This window comes from Rana temporaria, chromosome 1, assembly GCF_905171775.1.
Source record: "Rana temporaria chromosome 1, aRanTem1.1, whole genome shotgun sequence".
Taxonomy (NCBI): domain Eukaryota; kingdom Metazoa; phylum Chordata; class Amphibia; order Anura; family Ranidae; genus Rana; species Rana temporaria.
In genome coordinates, this window is record NC_053489.1 from 182,254,791 (window position 1) to 182,281,763 (window position 26,973).

Here is a 26,973-nt window from a genome sequence, read left to right on the forward strand (position 1 = left end):
TTCACACCAGTGCAGCTTTGAAATCGCACTACTTCAGCAATTTTATTATGAGCTCCACCCTAAAGTGGAACTTCCGCTCATCTGAACCCCCATCCGGTGTCACATTTGACACCTTTCAGTGGGGAGGGGGTGCAGATACCTGTCTAAAGACAGGTATTTGCACCCACTTTCGGCCACACAGTCTGCTGTTAGACTGTGGGCAGGACGCAAGATCTCTTCTGGGAAACACACGGCTCTCAGAACACAGCGGGGACCAGTGAGCACGGCGCACACGACTCGCGCATGCACCGTAGGGAACCGGGCAGTGAAGCCGCAATGCTTCACTTCCTGGTTCCCTCACTGAGGATGGCGGTGAGGGCAGCAGAGTGACGAGCGATCGCTCGTCCTCTGCTGCCAATGGCGCTGGACTCCAGAACCGGTAAGTGTCCTAATATTAAAAGTCAGCAGCTGTAGTATTTGTAGCTGCTGGCTTTTAATATTTCTTTTTTCGGCGGAGATCCGCTTTAACAAGTCAACGCTGGTCGCTAGTCACAGAAAAAAATTGCGCAGGAACCTTTTTTCAAAGTTGCTGCGATTTGAGTCAACGGTTCCCTGGCCGGAAATTGGGCTGCGACTTGTCATGCAATTTTGAACTTCCAAAGCGTATGACAAAATCGCCTTGTGTGAACCAGGGCTGTAACTTGAGCTTCTTCAAATTAAGCTTTGACAATAAAACCTGGAAGTCGACTGATTTCTATGCAGAGCTGCACCAGATTTTGCATTAGTAAATCTCCCCCCATATATGCTTCAGTTATTAGAAATGATAGTTGACTGGTTATCATGTTGACCTGTTTTCTTCAGGACTTATGCTGGCCATACACTATACGAAAATTCGGCCGACATTCGGTTGTTAAGAAAGATCTTTCGTTTTTCGAACAGTTAATGGGCACAAAATCGATAATCGTTTGGACGTTTTTGAGCCAAAAAAAAAAAAAACGAAGGACAAGTTTGGAAATTTTCTGCCGAACGAACGATAAATCAGGTTAATGTGTTTCCCGTCCGAACTTTCTGCACTAGGTATATGTAAAAAAAAAAAAAAAAAATGTTTTATTTTATTTATGTCCACTGAACGATTTATCGGTCATTACATGATGGCACTATCGTTTGCGCTCACGACCGAACTTTCGTTTTTCAAAAGTTCGTTCGGATGATTTTTCGTGGAGTGTATGGCCAGCATTAATCTCTTATCCAGAGCAAGTATGTAGGTAAAAGACATAAAGACTGCTAAAGAATCAGCATAAATACCAGGCAACTAGCATTTTCAGAGGAGCCCCTTCAGGTTTATGTTAAGCAAAGGAGCACAAAGAGCAACAATTGTTCTATACAGACAGCGGCAACTTACAGCATATCAAATGAAATCTTCCATCTTTTCACTGCAGCCAAGATAAAGAGGACTGCTTTTTGGTTGCTGTGGGTTACTTCAATAGAAATGCTTGGTTGTCTCAATAGGTCTAACTGTATACACTTACTGCTGTGTTGCCCACAACATACTTCTGATAATACCTGGAAGAATAAATTGGCCTTAAATTCCCCTTTAAATACACATATACAAAATGTACTGTTTGCCCTTGACTGGTACAATGATATTTACTCAATCCTTCACTTGCAGCTAAAAGGATATCAAAGTGATTGCTTTGAAAAAACAGGCTACCCAACAAGATGTCTAAAGCAATGATCATCTGTCAGAACCACTTGAATACAAAACATCCTTGTGTACAGAACTAAATTCTTCATTTCACTGCATGCTTCTTAAGCACAGAAACTATCAATATAAAAATACTATGATCAAGGCTGTTGGCATCTAAGTGTTAAATGTGCAATACTAATGGAAAAGGGGCTGCCTAAAACCAAATCAGTTCACAAAAGCAATGGGTAAAAATCCATCCATACGCAGGTCAAAGCTTAAGCCAAGGATGTGCTTCAATGGATGACCTGCTCCGATCTCCATAGTCATACAAAAGTTCCTCTCCTGTTTTTATGTCCCTTGATGCGACCAATATGAGGTGAGGTACGTCGTTGATATTGTGTAGTTTGGTGTGGCAGTTGCCGCACTTGCTGTGATTTATAAGCCTTCCTAAACGGTTTGTTTCTTTTGTTGCATCAACGCTGAAATAGACCAAGACATGTATGCAGTAAACAATTTTAAAGCAATGAAAAAAAAAAAATTGATATAGATATATATATATATATATATATATATATATATATATATATATATATATATATATATATATATATATATATATATATATATATATATACACATATACACATATATATATATATATACACACACACACACACATATATACATATACACACACACACACACACACACACACACACACACACACACACACACACATATATAATATATACACACACACACACACATACCCCCTTGCCTCGCACCATCTAACCTGCCCTTGAAACCAGATATACTCACCCAAGACTCACACCCAGGTCCCTCAGATGTGGACTTAAAAAAACAAAACTTTCTACCAGAACAGGGTTATGGAAAGTACCCAATGCAGAACCCAGTGCCCAAAGATCCCTTTCAGGCTGGCCCCATAACACACAGTCCAATCGGATCCATGTACGGCACTCCAAGGATAGGTTTAGAAAAAAATATGGTTAGACTTTTTCCAGCCAAACTAGATAGATATTCACCCTCTTGGGACACTAGCAAAAACTTAGGCTTGACAAGTAGAAGGTTTATGCTCAGCTGGCCTACAGTTTTCTTTGTTTGCCAGTGTCCAATCCTCCTGTTGGCAGCAGTATAACTGTATAATATAGATAGAGAGATCTTCCTGTGTCTTTAAACGGATGAGAAACTAAACTCCCCCCCCCCCCCCCCCCGCCATTTTGAAAGTAATACAAAGCTGCATGAAATGGTGCCTTATAAAAATCTGTCTTGAGTACAGATTTAAAGTGATAGAGGATAAAAGACAATTCTAACTGTTAATACATTCCAGCCCCTCAAACCAAAAAAAAAAAAAATTATTACACAAAACTAGCCATTTTCTCAAAGTAATCCTTTGCATCAGCACAGCTCTCAAAACATACACAGGCATAGGTCATTTACAGGTTTCTTTTAAAGGAAGTGCTACAAGAGTAGTCTTACACATACTCACCAGTAGGTTTTATTTAAATACTGGAAGTAGTACATGTAGCAGCCAGTGGAGGTGTCTTCGGCATATGCTGCTTCTCGTTTCTTTGCATCTGTAATTTCTATAAGATCTCCATGGTATTCTACAACATATTCTCCCCGACTAAAATTCTGAGTTGCAATCACACCTCGGCCTTTACCAGTAATGATATCAATCTGAGTTGAAAGAAATTACAAGCCGTTAGTATTCCATCTAAAGATAAATATGAGGCTTAGAGCAACTCAAAAAGTAAACCTGTCTACAGTAATGTAACATTTTAGGTTGGATATAATGCTGGAGTCTTCAGGTGCATAAAGGGTTTCTGCAGATTCCAGAATGTCACAGGAACCCAGCAGCTTGGTTCTCTGAGGCCTTGTACACACGGTCGGATGGTCCGATGAAAACGTTCTGCCGGACCGTTTTAATCGGACAGGTCCGCTGCCGGATTTTGGTCTGATGTGTGTACACACCATAAGACCAAAATCCCCGGACAGCGAACGCAGTGACGTGGCCGCGACGACGTGCGCGACCCTGGAAGGTCAATGCTTCCACGCATGCGTCGAATCACTTACAGACGACCGAACATGTCCGCGGACCAGTTTCAGCAGACATGTTCGGTCGTGTGTACGAGGCCTGACAGTCAATTTCAAAACTTCAAGCTTAACTTCAGGCAGTAAAACTCTTATTTAATTCCATCAATAGACACAAAGGATACAAGAGCACCAAATGCCTTTTACAAATGGTTCTTGTGAAATCACAGCCTATTGCCGGCAACAGCACTGTCCCAATTGGAGCGGCGCTACGATTTCCAAAAGTAGTTGCTGCTCTACCTTTGGCGACTTTGGGGGCGATTTCAATAGACATCCTTGCATAAACCCGCACAGATGTCTTAAAATCACACCCAAACTCACACTGAAAAGCAGGTTTGAAATTGCGCGAGTCAATTTCAAACCCACGTTCAGTGTGAACAAGGGCTCAAGACGCTTTGTATGTGCATTTGACATGCGTTACCATCAAGTAGATCTGCTTCCTAGACCCACTGAAGTCTATGATTGTACTGTGCATATGCTGCCTTTGCAAAAAAGACAGTAGAAGAGATCTAAACATTACGGCAAGGTTTGAATTGGGGGAAGGATACAACAGGGCAATAAATGTTTAGTCTTAGGCTGCATTCACACCTAGGCGTTTTTACTCCCGACGCTATTGCAGCCTGCAATACGCTGGAGGGGTGATTTAACATTGTTGGCTATGGAGATGGTTCACATCTCCACGCCGAACGCCTGAAGCTCAAAACAAGTCCCAGACCCTTTTTTCCAGGCGGCTTCGGCATAGCCGACAATGTGAAATCACCCCTCCAGCGTATTTTAGGCAAAAAAACATCGCAAGTTGTCGCGGCAAATCGCGGTACAATACGCCGCGTTCAGGTGTGAATGCAGCCTTTCTCCTTACATAAAAAAATAAATAAAATCTATACATAAGGCATTACATTTGCAAGAAGCCTGTGCAGGGTGTTTTTTCAGCATCACAAGCAGGTTAAAAAAAAAACACCAGATAACTGAAATAAAATAAATAAAAAAAGGGGGGACTAGAGCAGATCAAGATCCTACAGCAGTGCCCGGTTAAAGAAATAAACTACTTAGCAGGGGCGCTCTGTTGCCTTGCATGCAACCCTGGGATTCATGTTCAGTTTTAACCTTTAAAAATAAGCTTGCTTTGTCAATAATTACCTTCAGCCCCTCCTCTTTGCCACTCTTAATTAGGTCATCTATTCTTTTCTTCTCCTCAAACTGAAAAATATAAAAAAAGACATGCTCCGCATTACACGTATACAACCAGAATAATCAGGGTTTTTCTTCAGCCAGAACGGCATTCCGCCACCTCTGGCAGCCCTGTCCTCTCCAACCGGTCACTAAACACAGAAGGCGGTAGAGGGTCTTTGCACTGCTCACTCCCCTCTACCATCTTCTGTGTGTCATTGCCGGGAACCTGGGAATTGGTTGGTGCCCCAGGTCTCGATGCCACAACTACCCGCATTTTTTTTCCCCCATTCCTGTGGTGCATCAGAAGCCAGATCCAGTCCCTGCCCACACCCCTGCCCGTCAGACCTTAGCAGTACAGAACCAAGTGACGTGATCTGGCTGTGTGTTAACCACTTGCCAACCGCCCACCGCCGTTATACGTCCACAAGTAAGCTCGGCTGGGCGAGAGCACGTAGTATGACGTCCTCTCTCCCAGCCGCCACTAGGGGCGCGCCGCCGGAGGCGCGCGCCCCGACTCCCGTGCGTGTGCCCGGCGGGCGCGATCGCCGCCGGGCACACGCGATCGCTCGGTACAGAGCGGGGATCGGGAGCTGTGTGTGTAAACACACAGCTCCCGGTCCTGTCAGCAGGGGAAATGCTGATCTTCAGTTCATACAATGTATGAACCGAGGATCAGTGTTTCCCCTAGTGAGGCCACCCCCCCCCCCCCCCCCACAGTAAGAACACACCCAGGCATACTTAACCCCTTCCCCGCCCCCTAGTGTTAACCCCTTCACTGCCAGTGGCATTTTTATAGTAATCCAATGCATTTTTATAGCACTGATCGCTATAAAAATGCCAATGGTCCCAAAAATGTGTCAAAAGTGTCCGAAGTGTCCGCCATAATGTCGCAGTACCGAAAAAAAAAAAAAAAAAAAAAAAAAAAAAAAAAATCGCTGATCGCCGCCATTACTAGTAAAAAAAAATATAATAAAAATGACATAAAAATACCCCCTATTTTGTAAACGCTATAACTTTTGCGCAAACCAATCAATAAACGCTTATTGCTATTTTTTTTTACGTAAAATATGTAGAAGAAAACGTATCGGCCTAAACTGAGGAAAAAAAATGTTTTTTATATATTTTTTGGGGGATATTTATTATAGCAAAATGTAAAAAATATTCATTTTTTTCAAAATTGGCGCTCTATTTTTGTTTATAGCGCAAAAACTAAAAACCGCAGAGGTGATCAAATACCACCAAAAGAAAGCTCTATTTGTGGGAAAAAAAAGGACGCCAATTTTGTTTGGGAGCCACGTCGCACAATTGTCTGTTAAAGCGACGCAGTCCCGAATCGCAAAAAGTACTCTGGTCTTTGGGCAGCAATATGGTCCGGGGGGTAAGTGGTTAAAGGTCTGGTAGGCAGAGACGAGACAATACTAAAAAAAAAAAAAAAAAAAAAAAAGCCCTGACAAATATCTTATTATAAATGCATACCTCTAGCTCAGTTTTGCTTTTCCTACAGCTTCTTCTAACTTTAAAATAGTCTGTAACTTTTCTGTTTGGAGAGTTGAATCCTCGTACTCTGAGAAAAATGAAAATAAAAATAAAATTAGGTATAAAAAAGGAGGGAAAATAGTAAAAGAAAAACCAAGAATAAAACAAATACAAAGCCAAGCCCTCCTTTCAGACCATTTTTTATGTTACACCCATGTTTAACTCCTTCCCACTCACGCTATAGCCAAAAGACAACTACAGTGCAACTTTTCAGTTCTATGGACACCCTACCAGAACCATGCATCGGGCGCGCTCTGTGATCAATGTGTCCATCAGCACAACCTCATTGGTGCCCGTCAATGAAGAAGAACAATTACTTACAAAATTTTGCAAATAAACAGGAACCAAGAAAAATAAAGCAACGTACCCCAAAATTTTTCATTGGTTTAAAAAAAAACAAAAAAAAAAACACAGGTGGCGATTAAGACCCCTTTCACACCAAGGCAGGTTTCAGGTGTTTTAACGCTGAAAATAGCGCCAAGGACATGAAACGGTATTTGAATGGGTGCTTTCACACTGGGGCAGTGCGCTTGCATGACAGTAGGAAAAGTTCTGTAAGCAGCATCTTTGGGGCATGTTTGGAGCACTGCGAAAACACCCTTGCCTATTAAAATGAATGGGCAGCGCTTCCAACCCTCTCGCGCCTGAAAAGTGTCACTAAAACACTGCAAAAACGACCAGAGCTTTAGCAACGCTTCAGTGTAAAAAGGGGTCTAAAAAAATAAATAAAAAAACCTCATTTGGATACCGTGTTGCATGACCGCGCAATTGTCAAAGTGTGACAGAGTTGAAATCTGAAAATTGGCCTGGGCAGGAAGGGGATGAAAGTGTGCTATATTGAAGTGGTTAAGGTGTATCATGGTCCCATAAAGAATTCCCAACTACCCCCCACCCCTTACCCTGAATTGCAGGGTGCACCTTCCTGCTGTATTCTGTGCTCTATTTTTCATCTCCAACCACAGTGTGAAAGCCAGAGTGCTTTCACACTGGGACGGAGCGCTGGTAGGATGTCAAAAAAAGTCCTGCAAGCAGCTTCTTTGAGGCGCTTTAGGAGTGGTGTATACACCGCTTCTAAAGCGACCCATTCCTTCTAAATCAATGGGCAGCGCCGCCAAAGCGCCTCGGCAGCGGTGCTTTTAACCCTTTATTCGACCGCTAGCAGGGGTTAAAAATCGCTGCGAAGACGACGGTTAATCGCTGCTAAAAGTAGTGCCACTTTACTAACTTTAGGGTGCTGGCAGCGTGGAAGGGCTCTTGTAGCTGCGTTATTAAAGCCTGGGACTGCGGCAGAGGGACTTTGCCAATGAGGCTAACACACCTAAATCTTAGTGAAACGTCCCAGTCTGTCTTGAGCAAGGTGAATCCGCTCTTCTACCACATCTATTTTATTCTGCCTCATGAACCATTGCCTCAGATTCGGAGGATTAAGGCCCAGATTCTCGTAGATGGGCGTAATACAGCGGCGGCGTAAACGCATCTCATTAACGTTACGCCACCGCAAGTTTTACGGGCAAGTGCTTGATTCACAAAGCACTTGCCTGTAAAGTTGCGGCGGCGTATCGTAAATCCTCCGGCGCAAGCCCGCCTAATTCAAATGATCCGGGTAGGGGGCGTGGATCATTTAAATTAGGCGCGTTCCCGCGCCGATCGTACTGCGCTTGCGCCGTCCCTAAAATTTCCTGACGTGCATTGCGCTAAATGACGTCGCAAGGACGTCATTGGTTTTGACGTTACTGTAAATTCAGGGACGACTTACGCAAACGACGTAAATTGTTAAATTTCGACGCAGGAACGACGGCCATACTTAACATTGGTTGCCCCTCATATAGCAGGGGCAACTTTACGCGTCGCAAAAGATACGGAAACGTCGTAACTTCACTGCGTCGACCGCGCGTACGTTCGGGAATTTCGCGTAAATAGCTTATTTGCATAGACGACGGGGAAAACGACGGAGGCGACACCTAGCGGCGGAAAAAAATTGCATTTAAGATCTGACAGCGCAAGAGCCTTATGCCTGTCAGATCTAATGGATATCTATGCGTAACTGATTCTAAGAATCAGTCGCATAGATACGACGGCCCAGATTAGGACTTACGACGGCTCAAATGGTGTTGCGCCGTCGTAAGCCCTTTGAGAATCTGGGCCTAAGTATCTAACCAATGATTTAGTTTGCCTAATCTCATTGTATTGATCATATGAATCGTTTAGGCTTTCCTATAGAGCTGAGATCTTAGTACAGGGACGCAAGTTTTGTGTCGGGGTAAACTCAAAAGTTGTGCCAATTACAGTTAAAATTATATTAACAACTTTTGCTCATTATTTGTTGAGAGCAGGGCATGACAACCATATGTGGAGGAATATCCCTTCCTCTTGTGGACACCTGTAACACCCGTCTGAGTTTGGGGAGATTTCTATGGAGCAAGGACAGTATGGAATAAAATGATTACTGATGGCATGTTCAGCTTGCACTAGCACTTGAAAAATTAGGGCAAGGATAAGCAAAATAGGACACAGGATTATGAATCCAATTTAAAGCGGTGGTTCTGCGGGAATACGATTTTTTTTTATTTTTTTTTTTAAAGAGAATTCTGCCGCTGTTAGTATAGCTAAGGTTGCATTCACCACTCCTATATATGTAGCCATGTTCCGATTTCCCAAAAAAATATATTGTAGAAAACCGATCGATGGACGTTTCCATCTTGTTTGTGGGCACTCCTGAAGCCCACCACTGTTTGCTTCCGTGATGCGGTGAATGCTGTCCCAGCATTCACCGCTCTATCCCGTGCGTGTGCAGTGTTGACGGCGAGCCGCGCCGTCAACACTGCACAGTTGCCATCGCAACGGCCGGCGTCATGATAATGCCCCGCCCCGTTGTGACGAGACACAGCACAGCACGTCTCCTGTGATTAGCGCTGGTCTGGGGAGAAAGAACATACACGCCCACTCCCCGCGGTGGATTTTGATGGACAGCATAAATAGGGTAAGGATCGAGATATAAAAAAAAATAAAAAAAAATAAACGGATTTACAGACTATGGCTAGCAGTTTGATTGGGCAAAAGTGTAAATTTAGGGTGAACCTCCGCTTTAAAGTCAAAACTGTGTTACCATGACAACATTCCAAACTCACTTGTAGGTTTTTTTTTTGACCATCTTTTTGGGCTCTGGCTTTTTGTCAGTAGGGTTCAGCTTCTTTGGTGGCTCAGTCAAGCTTCGTTTCTGGACCTGAGCACCATCAGACACACTACTTTCACTGTCCTTGTGCTCTGTGGCTTTGCTTTTTGGTTCTGATATAGCAACAATTTTCTTCTTTTCTTCTAAAATATTTTAAATAAAGAAAAGACACAATTACTATAAAAAAAAAAAAAAGTTTTGGCCCCCCCAAATAAAAACACTCAAACAACATCTCAAAACACCGTATAAAAAACTGTTAAAAAGCAAGAACTGTAAATCTGCCTTGCAAGTGTTTCGAAATAACCGTCACTTGTTTATATAGCCATGTATTCTTTTGTTACTGATGCAGATCCTTTAAATAAAAAAAATAAAATAAAAACAAGCAAGAACACTGGAATTTTTTTTTTTTTATATCTTTGCATACTCCATAGGAGAGTTTGGTGCCCTACCCACACCCACTAAAAATATGACAACCTTGAAACCTTAATCATTTTGCTTTGGATGTCTTCCAAAGAGTGTTGGTGTGTGGAATGTCAATTAGGGCCGAAACAACTAATCGACAACTAATGGATTATAAAATTAATCGATTACCATTTTCATAAAGCAAATAATCAGCCAGTAACATAATGGTGTAAAAAAAAAAAAAAAAAAAAAAAAAAAAAAAAAAGAGAGAGAACACCCCACCACTAGAAATTAGCCCTTTATAGTACAAAAAAAAAAAAAAAAAAAAAAAAAAAAAGGCAAATCACTACTGTAAATATTTCTTTCACGGTCCCACAGTAAAAAATTAACCCCTTGCAGTAGCGATTTGCTCTTTTTGTACTAATTTTTGTTTTTAAAATCAATATGTTTCCAAACATCTCAGACATAGACCTAGACCTAGACCTAGACCTGCTTTTAGCAGAAACACACTGCAGTTCATTTACATGGTTTCCTATGGGACATGTTCACATTCATGATTTATTATTTTTGTCTGCTGCGTATTTGGAAAGGGCAAGGACTAAAAAAAAAAAAAGTGCCATTTTGTTTTTTGGTTCAATATACTTCAATGGAGAAGCTGCAGAAAAGCATGTAATGCGTTATTGAAATAATATGAAAATAATCGTCAGTTGCAGCCCTACATTGAATTGTACACAGTGCCTCATACTTGGGGGGGGGGGGGGAAATAGTAACAAAAATTTGAATATTTGTTAATACTTTCAGAGTATCAACTCTGCCCATTGCTGAATATGTACATTTTACCGCACACAGCTATTTATCCTTTAACATATTGATCGAATCCAAAACAATTTCAGGATGAAAGCATTCATAATGAGACCGATATACTCTGTAAAACATTGTTTATTCTCCCATTGATTGCTATGCAAGCATACATAACCATGATCAGCCAAACAATCCAGGCTACATGTTCATAGGCTTAACAACAAATACCTGTTGCACATTCTGGTTCTTACCTTCTGCTTTTTTGTGAGACTCTGAAAAGGCTTTACCATTTTTGCGCTCCTCATGGAGCGGAGTGGAGTTTTCTTCCTGAAGAGGAGGACGCACACTAGGCGTTTTAGATGGGCTCATAAAATCAGGGATTTTCGATTGAATGCCATGTCCCACTTCCTACAGACAAATCAATTATTATTAACCGAAACAAACAAACAAACAAACAAACAAACACAAGTTTGAGTTTTCAGAAAAGTTACCGTATTTATCGGCGTATACCGCGCACTTTTTTGCCCTGAAAATCAGGGCAAAATCGTGGGTGCGCGGAATACGCCGATACCCGCGCCGAGTTTGAATACTGCGCCGACATATACCGAGCGCAGTACACTCGTGTATTGTTGGGCAGTCTCGGGTCCTCTCGCGCCGACGTCCTGGACGTACAGGATGTCAGCGCGAGAGTAGCCGAGCCTGGCCGACAATACACGAGTGTACTGCGCTTTGTATATGTTGGCGCAGTATTCCAACTCGACGCGGGAAACGAGCACGGAGGACGCCGGACCCGACAAAAGAGGACACCCGAAGCCGCAGACGGACGCGACGAGGCCACCGCGCAAGACACCAAAACTAAGTACAAAAAAACTTTTTTCCATAGGAATTCGGGGCAACTTTAGGGGTGCGCGCTATACCGAGATAAATACGGTAGTTACTATAGTTCTTTCGTCAACCTTATATTGGTTGTAAACCCCCATTTATGAAATCTGACCTGGGCACATATCTGTAGTGTTTACTTCTCCTCTCTCCAAAGCTCTAAGTCGTGTGTCTTTATGCCGTTTCATTCCTCATTTATCAGCATGATAACTTAAGACAAGCTCTCAGACACATGCGATAAAAGCTGCTGGAAATTTGTGTCAGGGAGGGAACTTTGAGATAGATGAGCAGAGAACTTGTCTATTCAGACTGCAGCTCTGCAAGTTTCTTTGTTCCTCCCTTTCCTCCAGGGTGTCTCCCTTTCCTCCAATCAGCTCACAGCATATGCACAAAAAATAGCATTCAGCCAAGGTGCACACTGGGCTGCGGGAATGAAGCCGTGCGAGTTCAGCTGAACTCGCACGATTTCACCCTTGCTTGCAAGTCCCGAAATCACAAAAAGTAGTACAGCAACAACTTTTTGAAATCGGTGCAGCACCGATTAGGACGGTGCCATTGCCGAAAATTGCCGCCGTACCAGTGTGAACCAGGGCTAAGGGGAGGAAAAAAAAGCCCAGTTATAAATTGCTGGAGAAGCACTTGTTTTATTTTTCTCTTAAACATACATAAACGTGCACTCGTGTGTGTTAAAGGAGTTGTAAAGGAAAACATTTTTTTTGCCTAAAATTAATGTCTGCAAGGTAGACAGACAGAATATTGTAATGATTCTGTTAAAAAACTGAGTAAATGCCTATAAAATTCCTTCATCTATATCACCTCCGGCGTTCTAGTTTCTGTTCGCTCATTCACTTCCTTGTTTGCATTGCTCATGTAAGAACTACATTTCCCAGTATGCATTGCAGCACGCCCACTAATTCACACCTCCTTGAAGTCTAACACGTAGAGCGCGTCCTGCCGCACAGATGTAGTTCCCAGGAGGGGGCGAGCACGTTACTGACCACCGCAGTAAAGTCTCCCATCACAGTGGTCAGTAAAATCAGACAAGCAGGAAGTGAACAGAGAAGAAATAGAGCAACTTCTGAGCAAAAACGAACAATAAGGAAGTGAAAAGAGGAATGTCTGCAGGTAAAGGATGCTTATTATGAAAAAAAAAAAAAAAAAAAAATCCTTTACAACCCCTTTAATTGATCTTAGTGGGTAGAATAAATGAATATTCTAGGCCAGGGATATGCAATTAGCGGACCTCCAGCTGTTGCAAAACTACAAGTCCCATCACGCCTCTGAGTGTCATGCTTGTGGCTGTCAGAGTCTTGCTATGCCTCATGGGACTTGTAGTTCTGCAACAGCTGGAGGTCCGCTAATTGCATATCCCTGTATCTAGCCAGGGGGGGGGGGGGGGGGGGGGGGGGGGGGGGGTGGGTGCTTGAGTGCGCTTTTTTTCTGCCAACTTCTGAAAAGGAAAAAATAAGTTTCAAAACTTCATATGCATGAGGAAAGAACATTGTAATTAGAAGTCAATTGTCTGCTCACATTATTAAAATAGGCCTCCTTCACAAAGGTGGTCTGTCTTTTAACCCATAATTAATGGATTAACAAATTAAAAAGCACAGCAAACCATCCCCATGGGTGGGCGGATGTAAGCACCCGACTACATCTGCCCACCTTCTGGTCTGTACAGATCTGATGGATCAAAACTGTTTGGGTGGACAGAATAGTCCGCATACATGGGGCTATTAATCCATGGGAGGGGGGAAAAAAACAAGAATTGAAAGACATGCAATGCTTTGATATGACTCAGCAGAGAATTAGAGGACAGAGGTGACAGCACCCCGTGTGAAAGGGACCATAGAAAGTAGCAGATGATTCAGCACTAAACATAGTGGGTGGTGGAGACAGACTTGGCACACTACACTGGCAGCACCCATACATGAGATCCTCACCACATTTCCTGCATCCATCAAGTAGGAAGGATCTATTTAACCCCTGATGTACATGAAAAAGTCAGCCCCAATCATTGCAGACACTTCCAGATCTGAGCTGCCTGCAGCCGCTTCCACGAATACAGAAGTCAGCAGCCAGACATGATCTACATACATCGGCTATTCTAGATCCTCCCTGAGCCGATCACAAGGAATCCTAGAGCACAGCAAAATAGTTCCCTAGCAATCCTCCGAGGGGCGGCGGCTATGGAGTCCTGACCTCAACTGGCTGAACACAAAAAGCTGCAAAACAAAAATCACACCGACCCCGTTCATTTTCGGCTTGTTCTCATTGGTTCCCCCGGATCGACCGGTTTCCGGTGCCTCCCCGCCTCTTCCGCCGCTGCGTTTTGACATTTTCTTTCCTAGGAGACAGACAGACAGGGAGGGAGGGTTGGTTGTGCGGGAGTTAGTGGGCATGCTCAGCGTCCATATGCAAAGCGAGCGCCGCCATCTTTAAAGGGACCGAGGGGAGGCGAATGGCAGAGCTGGCATGTTTAGAGGCCCGCCCTCCGAGACCCGCCCCCCTGTCACTCAGGCTTCCGCCCTACAACTACTGGATACGTACACTGAGCACCAGTCCTGAAATCCACACAGGAATACAGAATCTAAACTGTATACGCATGTGCGTGCATGTAGATCCATATGAATACTGATTTCACATCCTGTGTGTATACATATTAACCACTTGACCTACGGAAAATCCCTCCGGGTCATTCAACACTGTACCCAAATAAAATTGATGCCATTAAAACACCCATGCCATTAAAGTGGAGGTTCACCTAAAAATAAACTTTTATCATCGCATTTATGAGATTAATGACAATTAGAATCGGCTGTGTTTTTTTTTTTTTTTTTAAATACGTGCGTACATACCGTTTCCTATATGTGTTCTCACCGCCGCTTCCGGGTATGATGGTCGGGGCTGGGCGTTCCTAATTGATTGGCAGGCATCCGACCGACGCATACAGCGCGTCACGAGATGCCGAAAGTCGTGCGCAGGGGCCGTATAGAGCCGCACCGACGTTCGGCATCTCGTGACGCGCTGTATGCGTCGGTCGGATGCCTGTCAATCAATTAGGAACGCCCAGCCCCGACCATCATACCCGGAAGCGGCGGTGAGAACACATATAGGAAACGGTATGTAAACGTATTTAAAAAATAAAAATAAAAAATAAAAAGCCGATTCTAATTGTCATTAATCTCATAAAATTAAATGTTAAAAGTTTATTTTTAGGTGAACCTCCACTTTAAAACTATTGGACGTTTTTTTTTTTTTTTAAACACTTAAAAATCATATTTCTTCATAATATTTGGGCCAATGTGTATTCTGCAACTTTTTTCTTTTACCAAAAACCCCACCAAGCGTATGTTGATTTGTTTGTGCAAGTTATAGCATCGACAAACTATGGGATATACATTGGAATTTTTGTTATCTTTATACTGGTAATGGTGGCAATTAGTGTCTTACACTGAGATATTGCGGTTGACATTCTGACACTCTGTGGGAACCAGTGACACTTTGGGCCCATTTGGCATGCCAAATTGATGTTGATTGCCGGCAATGGCACCCTCTGAATCAGTTCGACGCCGACTTTGAGGTGCCACACCGAGTTCCCAAAGTAGTTCCTTTACTATTTTTGGCGACTTCGGGGGCGATTTGAATAGACATCTGTGCATGAACCTGCACAGACGTCGGTCAAATCGCCCCCCGAAATCAGACTGCATTGCTAATTTGAAATTGTGCAAGTTCAGCTGTTTTGCACCATTTCAAAACCACCCTAATGTAAACCTGGGCTAATACAGTGATCAGTGCTAAAAACTATGCACTGTCACTGTACCAATTATAACACTGGCTGGGAGGGGGTTATACAGCCAGGGTGATCAAAGAGTTGAATGTAGGCCTAGCCAGTGTCTGTGTACAGCGTTTGATTTTTTTTACTAAGGGAAAGAAAAGCTATAATCTCTCCCCCCCCCCCCCCCCCAGAACGGAGCTCTATCTTTTTCACAAAGGCAGAGCTCTGTCCTGTGTCTCTTCTATGCAATGCCCAGCACCCGCTGATCGACTTCTGCAGAAGCAACATGCTCGCTACCTGGAACTGCACATACGTGTATATGTGTGAAATACACACACAAACTTCGGCACAGAGGGGCCGCCCCGTAGCAGTAAATCTGCTATGGAGCGATCGGCAAGTGGTCAATTCAGATCTTGAGTCTTATGAAAGGAAATAGAAAACTACTAAAGACCTGTTTCCATCAGCAGTTAGAGCAGACTTGTGACTTCTACCAGTGTCTGGTTAAAGCTTGTAGGAAACGTTTTCATTCTCTCATGATTGTCCTATGAGAATGCATGGCCCAGTGCTAATCAAATGCACTCTCCCAAGAGGAGAAAAAAAAAAAAAAAAAAAAAAAAAACACATCTCTAGCAATACATACCAATCAAAGCATGTGAAGGTTGTCCCCCAGCCTCTGTGCTATTAGATAGTTTTGGCGCTGTGGAAGAAGGGGAGGATTAGAGAAGTCAGGATCACACCATGTGCAGGAATAACCCCTTTGGGTTCCACAGTGAGTATAACAAGCATACTTTACTGCATATACAGACTGATTTTACTGTTGTGGATTTAATAACATTTTAATGTGTGCACACACAAATATGAAATCTGTATTACTATGTATAAACACCCACAAGTTTTATATTAAATATGTCTGCACACACTTAGACCCCATACACAGTATTAGATCTGAAGACAAAAATCGCAGAAGATTTACCAAAACCACGTAGTGCAAGGGCCTGCCTGATTGCATACAAATTAAAACTCTTAAAGTGATACTAAAAGTTGTAGTGGTTTTTTTTTTTTTTTTTTTTCCCCCAAACACACACAAATATGTCATACTTTCCTCCACTGTGCAGCTTGTTTTGCACAGAGTGGCCCCAATCTGCGACTTCTGGGGTCCCTCTGCGGCTCCTCCCTGCACCAGATAACCCCGTAGGAGAAGTGCTCTCCGGGGGGGGGGGGGGGGGGGGGTTACCTTGCAGGCGCACTCCCAGGAGCCAATGGCTGTTCTGCTATCAATCTAATCATGAGCCGGTATCCCCCGTGGAGAGAGGCAGAGCGCGTAACCGCCTAGCAGTTCACAACCTCTTTAAAGTGGTTGTAAACCCTAAAAAAAATTAAAAACCTGCAATTCAAAGGCATAATGAGCTAGTATGCATACCGCCATGTCGCTTCCCAATGGAGAAAGCATGGCAGTGCGCCTGTACTGGGGTGTGTGCGCGTTCGCAAATTGGACAGCAGCGCTGCCGCCCAAATGCTTTCAACTGATGGGCAGGTTCACACACAATCCCGGTGTTTACAGACAGAAGAGAGAGGGGGGGGAAAAAAAAACAAAAAACACACCAACCTCATCAATTGCGCGTTTAGGAGAGAATTGCTGGGTGCGTTTAGCGCTTGAGTGTTAGGTCATCCCAATGGCCAGAATAAATATTCTGAACACCCAAACATTTGATGTGCCTAAAAACACATTTGCAAAGCACAGCTTTAGATACATCCTCTAGAGCAGTGGTCATCAACTCCTGTCCTCAGCGCCCACTAAGGGTCCTTTCACACTAGCGGACCGTTCGTCCGCTCATTACAAGTCCGTTAACGGACTTGTAATGAATCCCTATGGGAACGCGTCCGTTAGCGGATGGAGCATCCGCGTAAGTCGGGATCCGCTTTTCCGAACGGAAGAAACCCTATTTTTCTTCCGTTCGGCGGAGCGGAACTGATGCAGACGGACAGACGGTCCGTCTGCATCAGGTTCCCCATAGGGCAGAGCGGAGCGGAGCAGAGACAGGGCGGTCCCTGCACTGTGTGCGGGGACCGCCCTATCCGCCGACAGCTGAGCGGGGACCCCCGCTGAGCCAACGGAGACACACGGAGCGGACCCGGAAACGGTCCGCTCCGTGTGAAAGAGCCCTAACAGGCCAGGTTTTATGTATTACCTTGGGGAGATGCAGTCTAGAATACTGCAATTACTGAGGAGCAAATGATATCACCTGTGATGTATTTCAGTTATCTTGCAAACCTGGCCTGTTAGTGGGCCCTGAGGACAGGATTTGATGACCACTGCTCTAGAGCAAAGGCATCCAGGGAAGGAAGGAAGAAATACAAAAAACACTGGAGTGCATAGGGCCCAATACAGATCTCATGATGCGTGTGCACAAAATACAATACTAATACAGATATCATTCTGTGTATATACAGTAGATATACAAACATCTCTCATATGCTGTGTGTATACACATAATACAGAGTTCATATGAACACTTCTCATACAACGTACCCTACACTTCTGAAGCAGAGTGTTATGTATGGAATAAAATCAAACATGTTTAAATACATCCATCCTGATAGTGGCTTCTTTTATCTTCTTGCACTGTTGTATCCTAATCCAGTGTTTCCCAACTCCAGTCCTCAAGGCACAGGTCATGTTTTCAGGATTTCCCTCAGATGTAACGGCTGTGGTAATTACTAAGGTAGTGAAACTGATCAAATCACCTGTGCAAAATAATGGAAAGCCTGAAAAAACATGACCTGTTGGTGTGCCTTGAGGACTGGAGTTGGGAAACACTGTAAAAATCCTAAAATATATTTCCATGCATTCTGTAGATCTTTATCAACTTGCACAAAACTATTTACCACTTTTGTGGCGGTATGGTCCCTTTAAAACAGGGTGTGCCCAATTCAGTTTGTTTTTCTGAGGTGCGACCGATTCAGGCAGTTCTTGTTTACACCACTTTAAGAATCTGTCATGAACACGTTTCGAATGAACCATCACCAGTTCAAATGTTAGGAAATATGGTGCCAATTATGTTCATCTCTATGTTGGGGTACAGAAAGAGCAGTGTTTATAGTGGGGTAGGTTTGCTTTGGGAAGCCATCATGAATGCGAGTGTCCCACCTAGGGCTTGAGGGTTGCTAGAATGTCAGCAGCCACCAGCTTCCTAGCAACCAATGATTCATCCCTGGCCCCATTCGGCTGCCAGCTATGAGATACCCCAGCACACAGACGAATGTAAAAGCGGTGGAGGATGCTTGCTGACATAATTACCCAAATATGGCAATGGCCATATTTACACAAGATGTAGCTGTGGCCAATGCCAAGATTCCATGTTCTGTTATAAAGACCTGGCCACCACTCAGGTCCATCACTGGTAAGAAGCAGGGGATATTCTGTACGATGTCTAAAATCCATTGAATCAGGGCTCGACAAATCCCGGTCGCCATGGCGACTAGAAATAGCCTCCTGGCAACTTGGCTTGGAAGGCGACTTGGCTCCTTGTGTGAGCTGGCACCATCTGGTGGTGGCCGTTGGTATTACAAGTTAAACAGCTATTCTAATGTAATTTTTCACTATTTTCACTGCCATCTTCTTCCCTCCAATTAGAACCCCCAAACATTATATATATTTTTTATCCTAACACCCTGGAGAATAAAATGGCGATCGTTGCAATAATTTCTGTCACGCCGTATTTGCGCAGCAGTCTTACAAGCGCACTTTTTTTAGGAAAAAATTACACTTTTTTTTAATAAAAAAAAATAAGACAGTAAAGTTATCCCCATTTTTTTTTAATATTATGAAAGATAATGTTACACCGAGTAAATTCATACCCAACATGTCACGCTTCAAAATTGCGTCCGCTCGTGCAATGCCGACAAACTTTTACCCTTTAAAATCTTCATAGGCGACGTTTAAAAAAAAGCTACAGGTTGCATGTTTTGAGTTACAGAGGAGGTCTAGGGCTAAAATTATTGCTCTCGCTCTACCAATCGCAGCGATACCTCACATGTGTGGTTTGAACACCGTTTACATATGCAGGCGCTGCTCGCGTATGCGTTCGCTTCTGCGCGCAAGCTCGTCGGGACGGGTTGCGTTTTCTGGCTCCTAACTTTTTTAGCTGGCTCCTAGATTCCAAGCAAATTTGTCAAACCCTGCATTGAATCCATCCAATATACAATGATGTTTAGCAGACAGAACCTCCTAGCCCCCCCATCAGATTGATACAGAAATACAGTACGCAAAATGTTTTCACCATTCCGCATTGAATCCTTTTTGACAGTCAGCCTAGGTTCACATTGGAGCGATTTGTCATGCGATTTGAGAGATCAAATCGCATGACAAGTCACAGCCTACTGGAGGCAATGGCACTGTTCCAATCGGTGAGACGCCAATTTTGCGGCCCAACACCAAATTTTTTAAAAGTAGTTCCTGCACTACTTTTGCCGATTTCAGGTGCGACTTCTAGAGACATCTGTGCATGAAGCCACATAAAATGTCTATTAAGTAGCACCTGAAATCACACTGACCTTGCTACTTTGAAGTCGCACGATTTCAAAGTAGCATCAATGTGAACCAGGGCAAAGTGATACTAAACCCAGGGGGCACTGCATCTGGTCTCCCACAGTTTAAAGAACATGGAAATGCAATCATTTTAGTAAATATAAAACTGCTAAATAACTTTTTCTCATTGGCAGAATATAGCAGTCAGTGTCCAGCTGAGCATTGGTTAAAGCTTGTAGTTGGAGTTTTCATTCTCCTGACTGTCCTATGAGGCTGCAAGACTCCTTACCCTCTGTCTGGACAGTTCCAATTGGCCCTGTGCCGATAAACACACACCACTTTTACCTATAAGGAAGCCCACGCTGTCCCTGGTGCAGGAAGTGTCCATCTTTCCACTCTTTCTTCCGGGCCGTGGACTCCGGCTCTATTACTGGCCTGAGTCGTGTGACGTCACTACCGTGTATGTGTGCGGGAGCGGACAATAACGGCACGTGCACTATAGAAATGCCCTTTCTTTTTTGCGCATGCGCCGATGACAGTTTAGCAGATGACCGTACAGGTTTAGAAGATATTTCCAGGTTGGCCTTATTATTATTATAAATCCTGTATAATAATATTATTATTATTATTATTATTATTATGCAGGATTTATAATAATAATAAGGCCAACCTGGGAGGTACTGGAAATATCTTCTAAACCTGTACAGTCATCTGCTAAACTGTCATCGGCGCATGCGCAAAAAAGAAAGGGCATTTCTATAGTGCACGTGCCGTTATTGTCAGCTCCCGCACACATACACGGTAGTGACGTCACACGACTCAGGCCAGTAATAGAGCCGGAGTCCACGGCCCGGAAGAAAGAGTGGAAAGATGCACACTTCCTGCACCAGGGACAGCGTGGGCTTCCTCTGCAGGCAAGGGCCACATAATGGGCTAGTATGTGATGCATACTAGTCAATTATGCTTTTGCTTTGCAGGAAACGAAAGAGGAAGTAAAACCCATCTATACACAATGTACTAAAACTTGAATAGGGTGAGCAAAAATAGTTCTGTGTGCTTCACCGACTACATCCACCAATGCCAAAGCAATATTTGATCACTGAAAATTTGAGCCTGCTGAGCACAGCACATCAGAAAGAAGGCCACCACTGCATTGATGCCTTAAGCCAGCCATGAATTGACCAAAATTGAGATGGTTCAGCAGGGACTGGCCATAATTTCAATCCATGTATGGGCAGGCCGATTGTAACCAAGTTGATCAGTGGATCGACTTGGTTACAACCAGCCTGTTGGATTTTTCTACATTTTTACACTTCAGGGCCCTGGCAATAGAAGCACATGGAAAGCAGTGATTGCAAGCCAGACAGCCCCTTATATTGACTGCGTCTATAGTGCTTTATTCATTGCAAAGTGCCCTTGAACATATACATGCCCCTTTGCCAACAAACCCCCTACACTACAGCATAGTTATTGAATTTTTGAAGCTGTGGACCTCAGACATTTGCACCCTGTTGGCATGGATCTTCTTCTCATGGTTAGCATATGGTAATTAGAAACTCAGGACTTCTTTGGCATTTTCCACAGGACCAGGAGACAGCCCCAAAAACATCTATGGGTCTCTACTTCAAACACAGACTGTATGGCCGACGTCAAGCGCATACACTCTATAAAGTTGGCGACAGTCTGATTGTTTTTCAGGTGTTTTGTCAAATAAAATTTACCAACAGATGCAGTCTGAGGGGTTTACACTACAAAACACATGATATGCACATCCGCTACATTGTTATTGGTACGTTATTTCAGACAAACATCTTCATCCAGTTTAACAATAAGTCTGTACATACATAATACCGATCTGCTTAACTAAAGGAGATGAAGGATAGGAGTGCAGGATCAAAATGCAGCCACACAACACATACCTTGAGGATTCTGCACATGTAAACAGGCACTAGAAGGTGCTTTCTAATGCTAAACACATCACATTGTGGATTCATGGGAAGCCATTGATATGCTTGTTAAGGTCACAAAACTAGATCTGTTTACATCGCTATACAGCATTTGGCCAATATTAAAATACATGTATTTTTGCAGCGTGGTCTTCAGCTAGCAGATGGGGGATGATCTTCAGGATAAACATGAGTTTGACCCAAACCCAATTTGTTCGCAGTTTGGCAAAAACGACCAAACAAACTGTAAATATGTTTTTTCACCTTAAAGTGGAGGTTCCCCCTAAAAAAAATTCTAACAATACATTGAGAAGACTGATTACACTGCGGGTAGGCTGGTCTTTTTTTTTTTGTACATACCTCGTTATCGCCGTTTCATCCCTCGGCTTCCGGGTATGATTCTTGCTGGACCTAGTTGATTGACGTTCCTCCGACCGGCGCATACTGCGCGTCACGACTTTCCGACAGAAGCCGGTCATTGCGCAGGCGCCGTGTAGAGTCGGCTCTATACGGCGCCTGCGCAGCGACGTTCGGCTTCTTTCAGAAAGTCGTGACGTCAAGTATGCGTCGGTTGGAGGAACGTCAATCAACTAGGAACGCCCAGCCCCACAAGACTCATACCAGGAAGCCGAGGGATGAAACGGCGATATCGAGGTATGTACGAAAAAAAAAAAAAAACCCAGCCTACCCGCAGTGTAATCAGTCTTCTGAATGTATTGTTAGAATTTTTTTTGAGGGGGAACTACCGCTTTAATGCATCCTATGCATTAAAGGAGTTGTAAAGAAAAAAAAAAAAAAATGTTTTCACCTTAATGCAATCTATGCATTAAGGTGAAAAAACATCTGATGACCCCAATCCCTCATTTTACTTACCTGACCCCTCGAAAGTCCCGCGCTCGGTCCAGAGATCCTCTTCACCGCTCAGCCTGGCCGCTGATTGGCTAGAGCGGATGGATTGAGAGCAGCGCATTGGCTGGCGCTGCTGTCAATCACAACCAGTGACGCGGCATGCCAAGGGGCGGGGCCGAGTGATACAGTGAGCGGCTATGGCCGCTCACTGTATCACGGGAGCGCGCCCGCAAAGACTCACCGCCATGCAAGTGCTCTCGCATGACTGTGGTGAGTTCTTGCGGGGAGGACCAGAGACAGCCGCCGAGGGACCCCAGAAGACATGGATCGGGGCCACTCTGTGCAAAACTGCACAGTGGAGGTAAGTAGAACATGTTTGTTATTTTAAAGAAAACATTTTTTCTCCTTTAGTAACCCTTTAAGGTGAAAAAAACATCTGACAGTTACGGCCCCCCAGTAAGGAACCAGGTGGTGAAGCTGCAAGGCTTCACTTCCCGATTCCCTCACTGAGGATGGCGGCGATAGCATCCGAGGGACGAGCGATTGCTTGGCCTTGGCTGCTGACATTGCAGGCGCGCTGGACAGGCAAGTGTCCATTTTTTAAAAGTCAGCAGCTGCAGTATTTGTAGCTGCTGGCAAAAAAAAAAAAAAAAAAAAATAATAAAAAAAAAAAAATCGGGTGGACCCCTGCTTTAAGAGCATTGGGCAAAAGTGACATTTGACATCGCTTCCACCATCCAATGCTATGGAGCCAAAATTCCCTCACTTGGCTCCAGGATGTGGACGTGACAGGATCCAATCGTCTCCGTGGCTCTGGTAAGCTGCGGAGAAGACCGGAGCACGGCAGGAGCCCTCTCTTGACCCCCCGATAAAAAAGTGATCTCGCAGCGAATACGCTGACGCGACCACTTTTATCTGAAAGCGGACCGCCCGCTGAAGGAGAGGATACTGGGGCTATGGTAGCTATCTGCTGCCATAACGATGGTTTGCCTCTTCAAACAGCCATTGTATAATGATGGCGGGCGGTCCGTAAGTGGTTAAAATCCAGTAAGAGACTGTCTCACCCTGCTCATGCTTTGTTGCTCTCCATTGTTGGCACTGTGCCAAAAATCAGAGCCACCAGAGGCAAATCTGCTGACAGACAGAAAAATGGTATGTATACCGATTTCTTCTTTACAGGGTTAAAGAATACAGGTATTTGCACCCCACTCCAAGGTGCCAAATGTGTAACCGGAGGGTGGGAGCAGTGGCGCATCTAGGGTATGGCAGACTTGGCAAGTGCCATAGGCGCCATGGAGGAGGGGTGGCAAAAAGACTCCCCCTGCACAAAAAGACTCCCCCTGCACGAAAAAACTCCCACCCGTCCTCCCGCACTAATATAGCCCCCCGGCGCTGCAGGCCTACTGAAGTGTGGCGCCGGCACAGCAATTGCTAATATTGCCAGGGGAGAGGATTGACAGGCGTTACCAAGACGGCCGATGACTGGTCAGACAGGGTACACGTAGGATAGGGTAACAGTGACGGAGGTGGAGCCAAATGCTCCGCCTACCCTCCTCTGCGTGGCATCATCTTCTCCCCGGAGCTGTGAATGTGACATGAGGTGAAGAGGAAAAGAGGACAGGAAAAGGAATGGATGGTGGCCCGACGGGGAACCCCCAGCAGCAGTGTCCCCCCCTTGCACTCCCCTGCCTGCACCCCTCTCTGTCCTCATAACACTGTGTCTCTCTGTCTGTCCCCAGCGTCCCTCTCTGTCCTTGTCGCACTGTGTTCCCCCCTGTCCCTGGCTTCCCTCTCTGTCCCCAGTGTCCCTGGTTATCTGAAAGATGGTATTCAAATGTGTTGACAGGGGCGCAGTTTCAGTGCTCGCCATAGGCACCATTTTCACTAGATACACCTCTGGGTGGGAGGGTTCCGAAAAGCAGAGGTTCACTTTTTGTGTGGACCTCCGCTTTAAGTATGACCCCGTTGTTACTGTAGCACCAGGCTAAGCAATGCTGGGACAGGGGGGCGTGCCAATTTGGGGGGGGGGGGGGGGGGGGGAATTTGCAGATAAGTGATACTGCAGCTCCATGGTTGTTCATGTGATGGAGGAACCATACCACCTGTCCTAAGGCCCAGATCACACTAGTGCGATATCAGATATTGCACTGCATTGCAGATCACATGCGACGCAATTTCAGCCATACAAGAATTGCATGGCTGAAATTGCATCGCATTTGCGTCAAAATGGCGCAGGACACACTGAAATCATATGGCATGGGTGCTCACACCTACGTGATCCGATTCCTGCACCATTTCACAGGTCGCACTGCGATCCGATTTTGAGGGTGTCGTTAACGGTGCGATTCAGGAACCCGCACTGGATTTGCAGGGTTCTCGCACCGGTGTGAACCGAGCCTACGGGCAGAGGTATCACTTAAAGTACTACTTTCTTGGCCAATCAATACTTGGCATACATGTATGTAGTACTTGGAAAGAAGATCAATTTGTCCAAATTTCCCCATGATCTGTAAACCACCTTTACTGAGCTGCAAATGTGATTATAAAAGGTGGACTAACCCTTAAAGTAACCAGCATAGAACTCTCCCTTGTAGTGTACGATGCCAGTAAAGTCATAGGGCTGCCCCACACAATTATCAGCCGATTGATACCAATCACAACCGATCCATAGCAAGTACTCCAGTTACACGATCACAGCAATAAGAATCAATTACCTCTCCCCATGATGACTGCGGACCAGGCGAATCCAACACCAACCGGATCTAACAAGGGACGGGATCGATCACAAAGACAATCGCTGAATTAACAATCAACTGGTTTAAGATTTAAAGTCCCACACGCTACATGTACTTCGGACGCCGTGCCACGAAAGTCTCCGCCCGGCAAGCTCTTGATTGGATCACTTCGCAGTCTGTTAAGCGACCTGCGCTACCTATTGGTCGAAAGATACACGCCCTCTCGACAGACTGCCCAACCCACTACACCACTTAGCGTACTTTTAAATTTCCATGCACGGTAATTTCATTGGCCGCATAGGAGAGGCGGGTTGTTGCTGATTGGTTTACACAGGCCAAACGGCACAAGGGAGCTGGAGGGGGAGGAAGTAACGCTGGCATTGTATATATGGCATTAGCATGCCCTCTCCCTCCTCTTTATCACCATGAAACAGACTGCACCCATGTGCCTGGTACACACGATTCGATTATCAGACGAATTTCCGTCTGATTTTTGTTGCATGCTAGTCTCATTATCAAAAGTGAAGAGGTTATGCCTGGTACTCGATCGGACGAATGATTGTTTTTTGCATGCTGATCTCAGATCGAACCTGAAGAGTTTACTAAAGTCACAAAAATTCTCGTATGACACAATAAAAATTCGAAAGTGATGTCATGTGTTGTAGTGTATATTGCATTTTCCAACGACAACTGTACTCAGGGCCGATCCGCCCTATAGGCTCACTATGCAAGCCGCTTAGGGCCCCGCAAAGCTGCTAAGGGCCCCCCAAATTACTAGAGGACCCACCTGGTGAGAAGTAATTTTCGGCCCCTCACCCCGCTTCTCAACTCGCTGGCTGCATGGGAGAAGAGGGGGGGAGTGTGGGGGGCTTCAGGAGCAGTGGGACTTCCTGTCCCACTTCCTCCGAGGGGCTGGTAAGGCGAATTTTAATCGCCTTATTGCAGCCCCTCCCTATAGGCGAGTGCCTGTCCAATCGGACGGCGCCGCATGCGCAGTGCCGCTCGCGCATGCACAGTGGGTGCCCGGCCGTGAAGCCGAAAGCTGTCACTGACGGGTGCCCACACTAGGAATGAAGACGCCGGCCGGCGAGGGGGGGCGAGGAGCGGAGCCCCGGCCAGTGCGTCGCTGGAACTGTGGAGCAGGTAAGTGTCATTTTATTAAAAGTCAGCAGCTACACTTTTTGTAGCTGCTGACTTTTAATAAACTTAAAAACAGGCTGGAACTCCCCTTGAGCCCTGGTTCACACTGGGTACGATTTGGAACGATTTGAGATGCGATTTGACATGTCAAATCGCATCTCAAATCGGCGGCAATTGTCGGCAATGGCACTGTCCTAATCAGTGCGACGCCGCATCTGCGATTTCAAAAAGTAGTTCCTGTACTACTTTTTGCGATTTCGGG

At 44.7% G+C, this 26,973-nt stretch overlaps 1 protein-coding gene across 2 annotated transcripts; it reads right to left on the reverse strand.

Moving 5' to 3' along the window:
- Nucleotides 1–1,297: 1,297 nt before the first annotated feature.
- On the reverse strand, nt 1,298–25,764 carry KMT5A (lysine methyltransferase 5A). Of its 2 annotated transcripts, XM_040347288.1 has the most exons (9): nt 25,551–25,764; nt 16,154–16,210; nt 13,985–14,082; nt 11,111–11,267; nt 9,613–9,799; nt 6,425–6,512; nt 4,916–4,975; nt 3,174–3,364; nt 1,298–2,145 (listed from the first exon to the last, which is right to left on the reverse strand). In XM_040347288.1, the coding sequence occupies exons 1-9, from the start codon at nt 25,558–25,560 to the stop codon at nt 1,935–1,937; spliced, it is 1,059 nt and encodes a 352-aa protein (XP_040203222.1). In that variant the 5' UTR covers nt 25,561–25,764; the 3' UTR covers nt 1,298–1,934. The 2 variants fall into 2 exon arrangements, with proteins under 2 accessions (XP_040203222.1, XP_040203223.1); XM_040347289.1 differs by lacking the exons at nt 13,985–14,082; nt 16,154–16,210; nt 25,551–25,764 and adding an exon at nt 13,679–13,965.
- Between the last annotated feature and the right edge of the window lie 1,209 nt (nt 25,765–26,973).

Bases quoted from the DNA above. Each gene is read 5' to 3' on its own strand.
- KMT5A (XM_040347288.1), bottom strand. The intron at 14,083-16,153 runs GTATGTATTGCT...TCTGTCTCCTAG, and splicing joins ACCTTCACATGCTTTGATTG to GAAAGAAAATGTCAAAACGC. The intron at 11,268-13,984 runs GTCGGTGTGATT...ATTTGTCTGTAG, and splicing joins ACAAGCCGAAAATGAACGGG to GAAGTGGGACATGGCATTCA.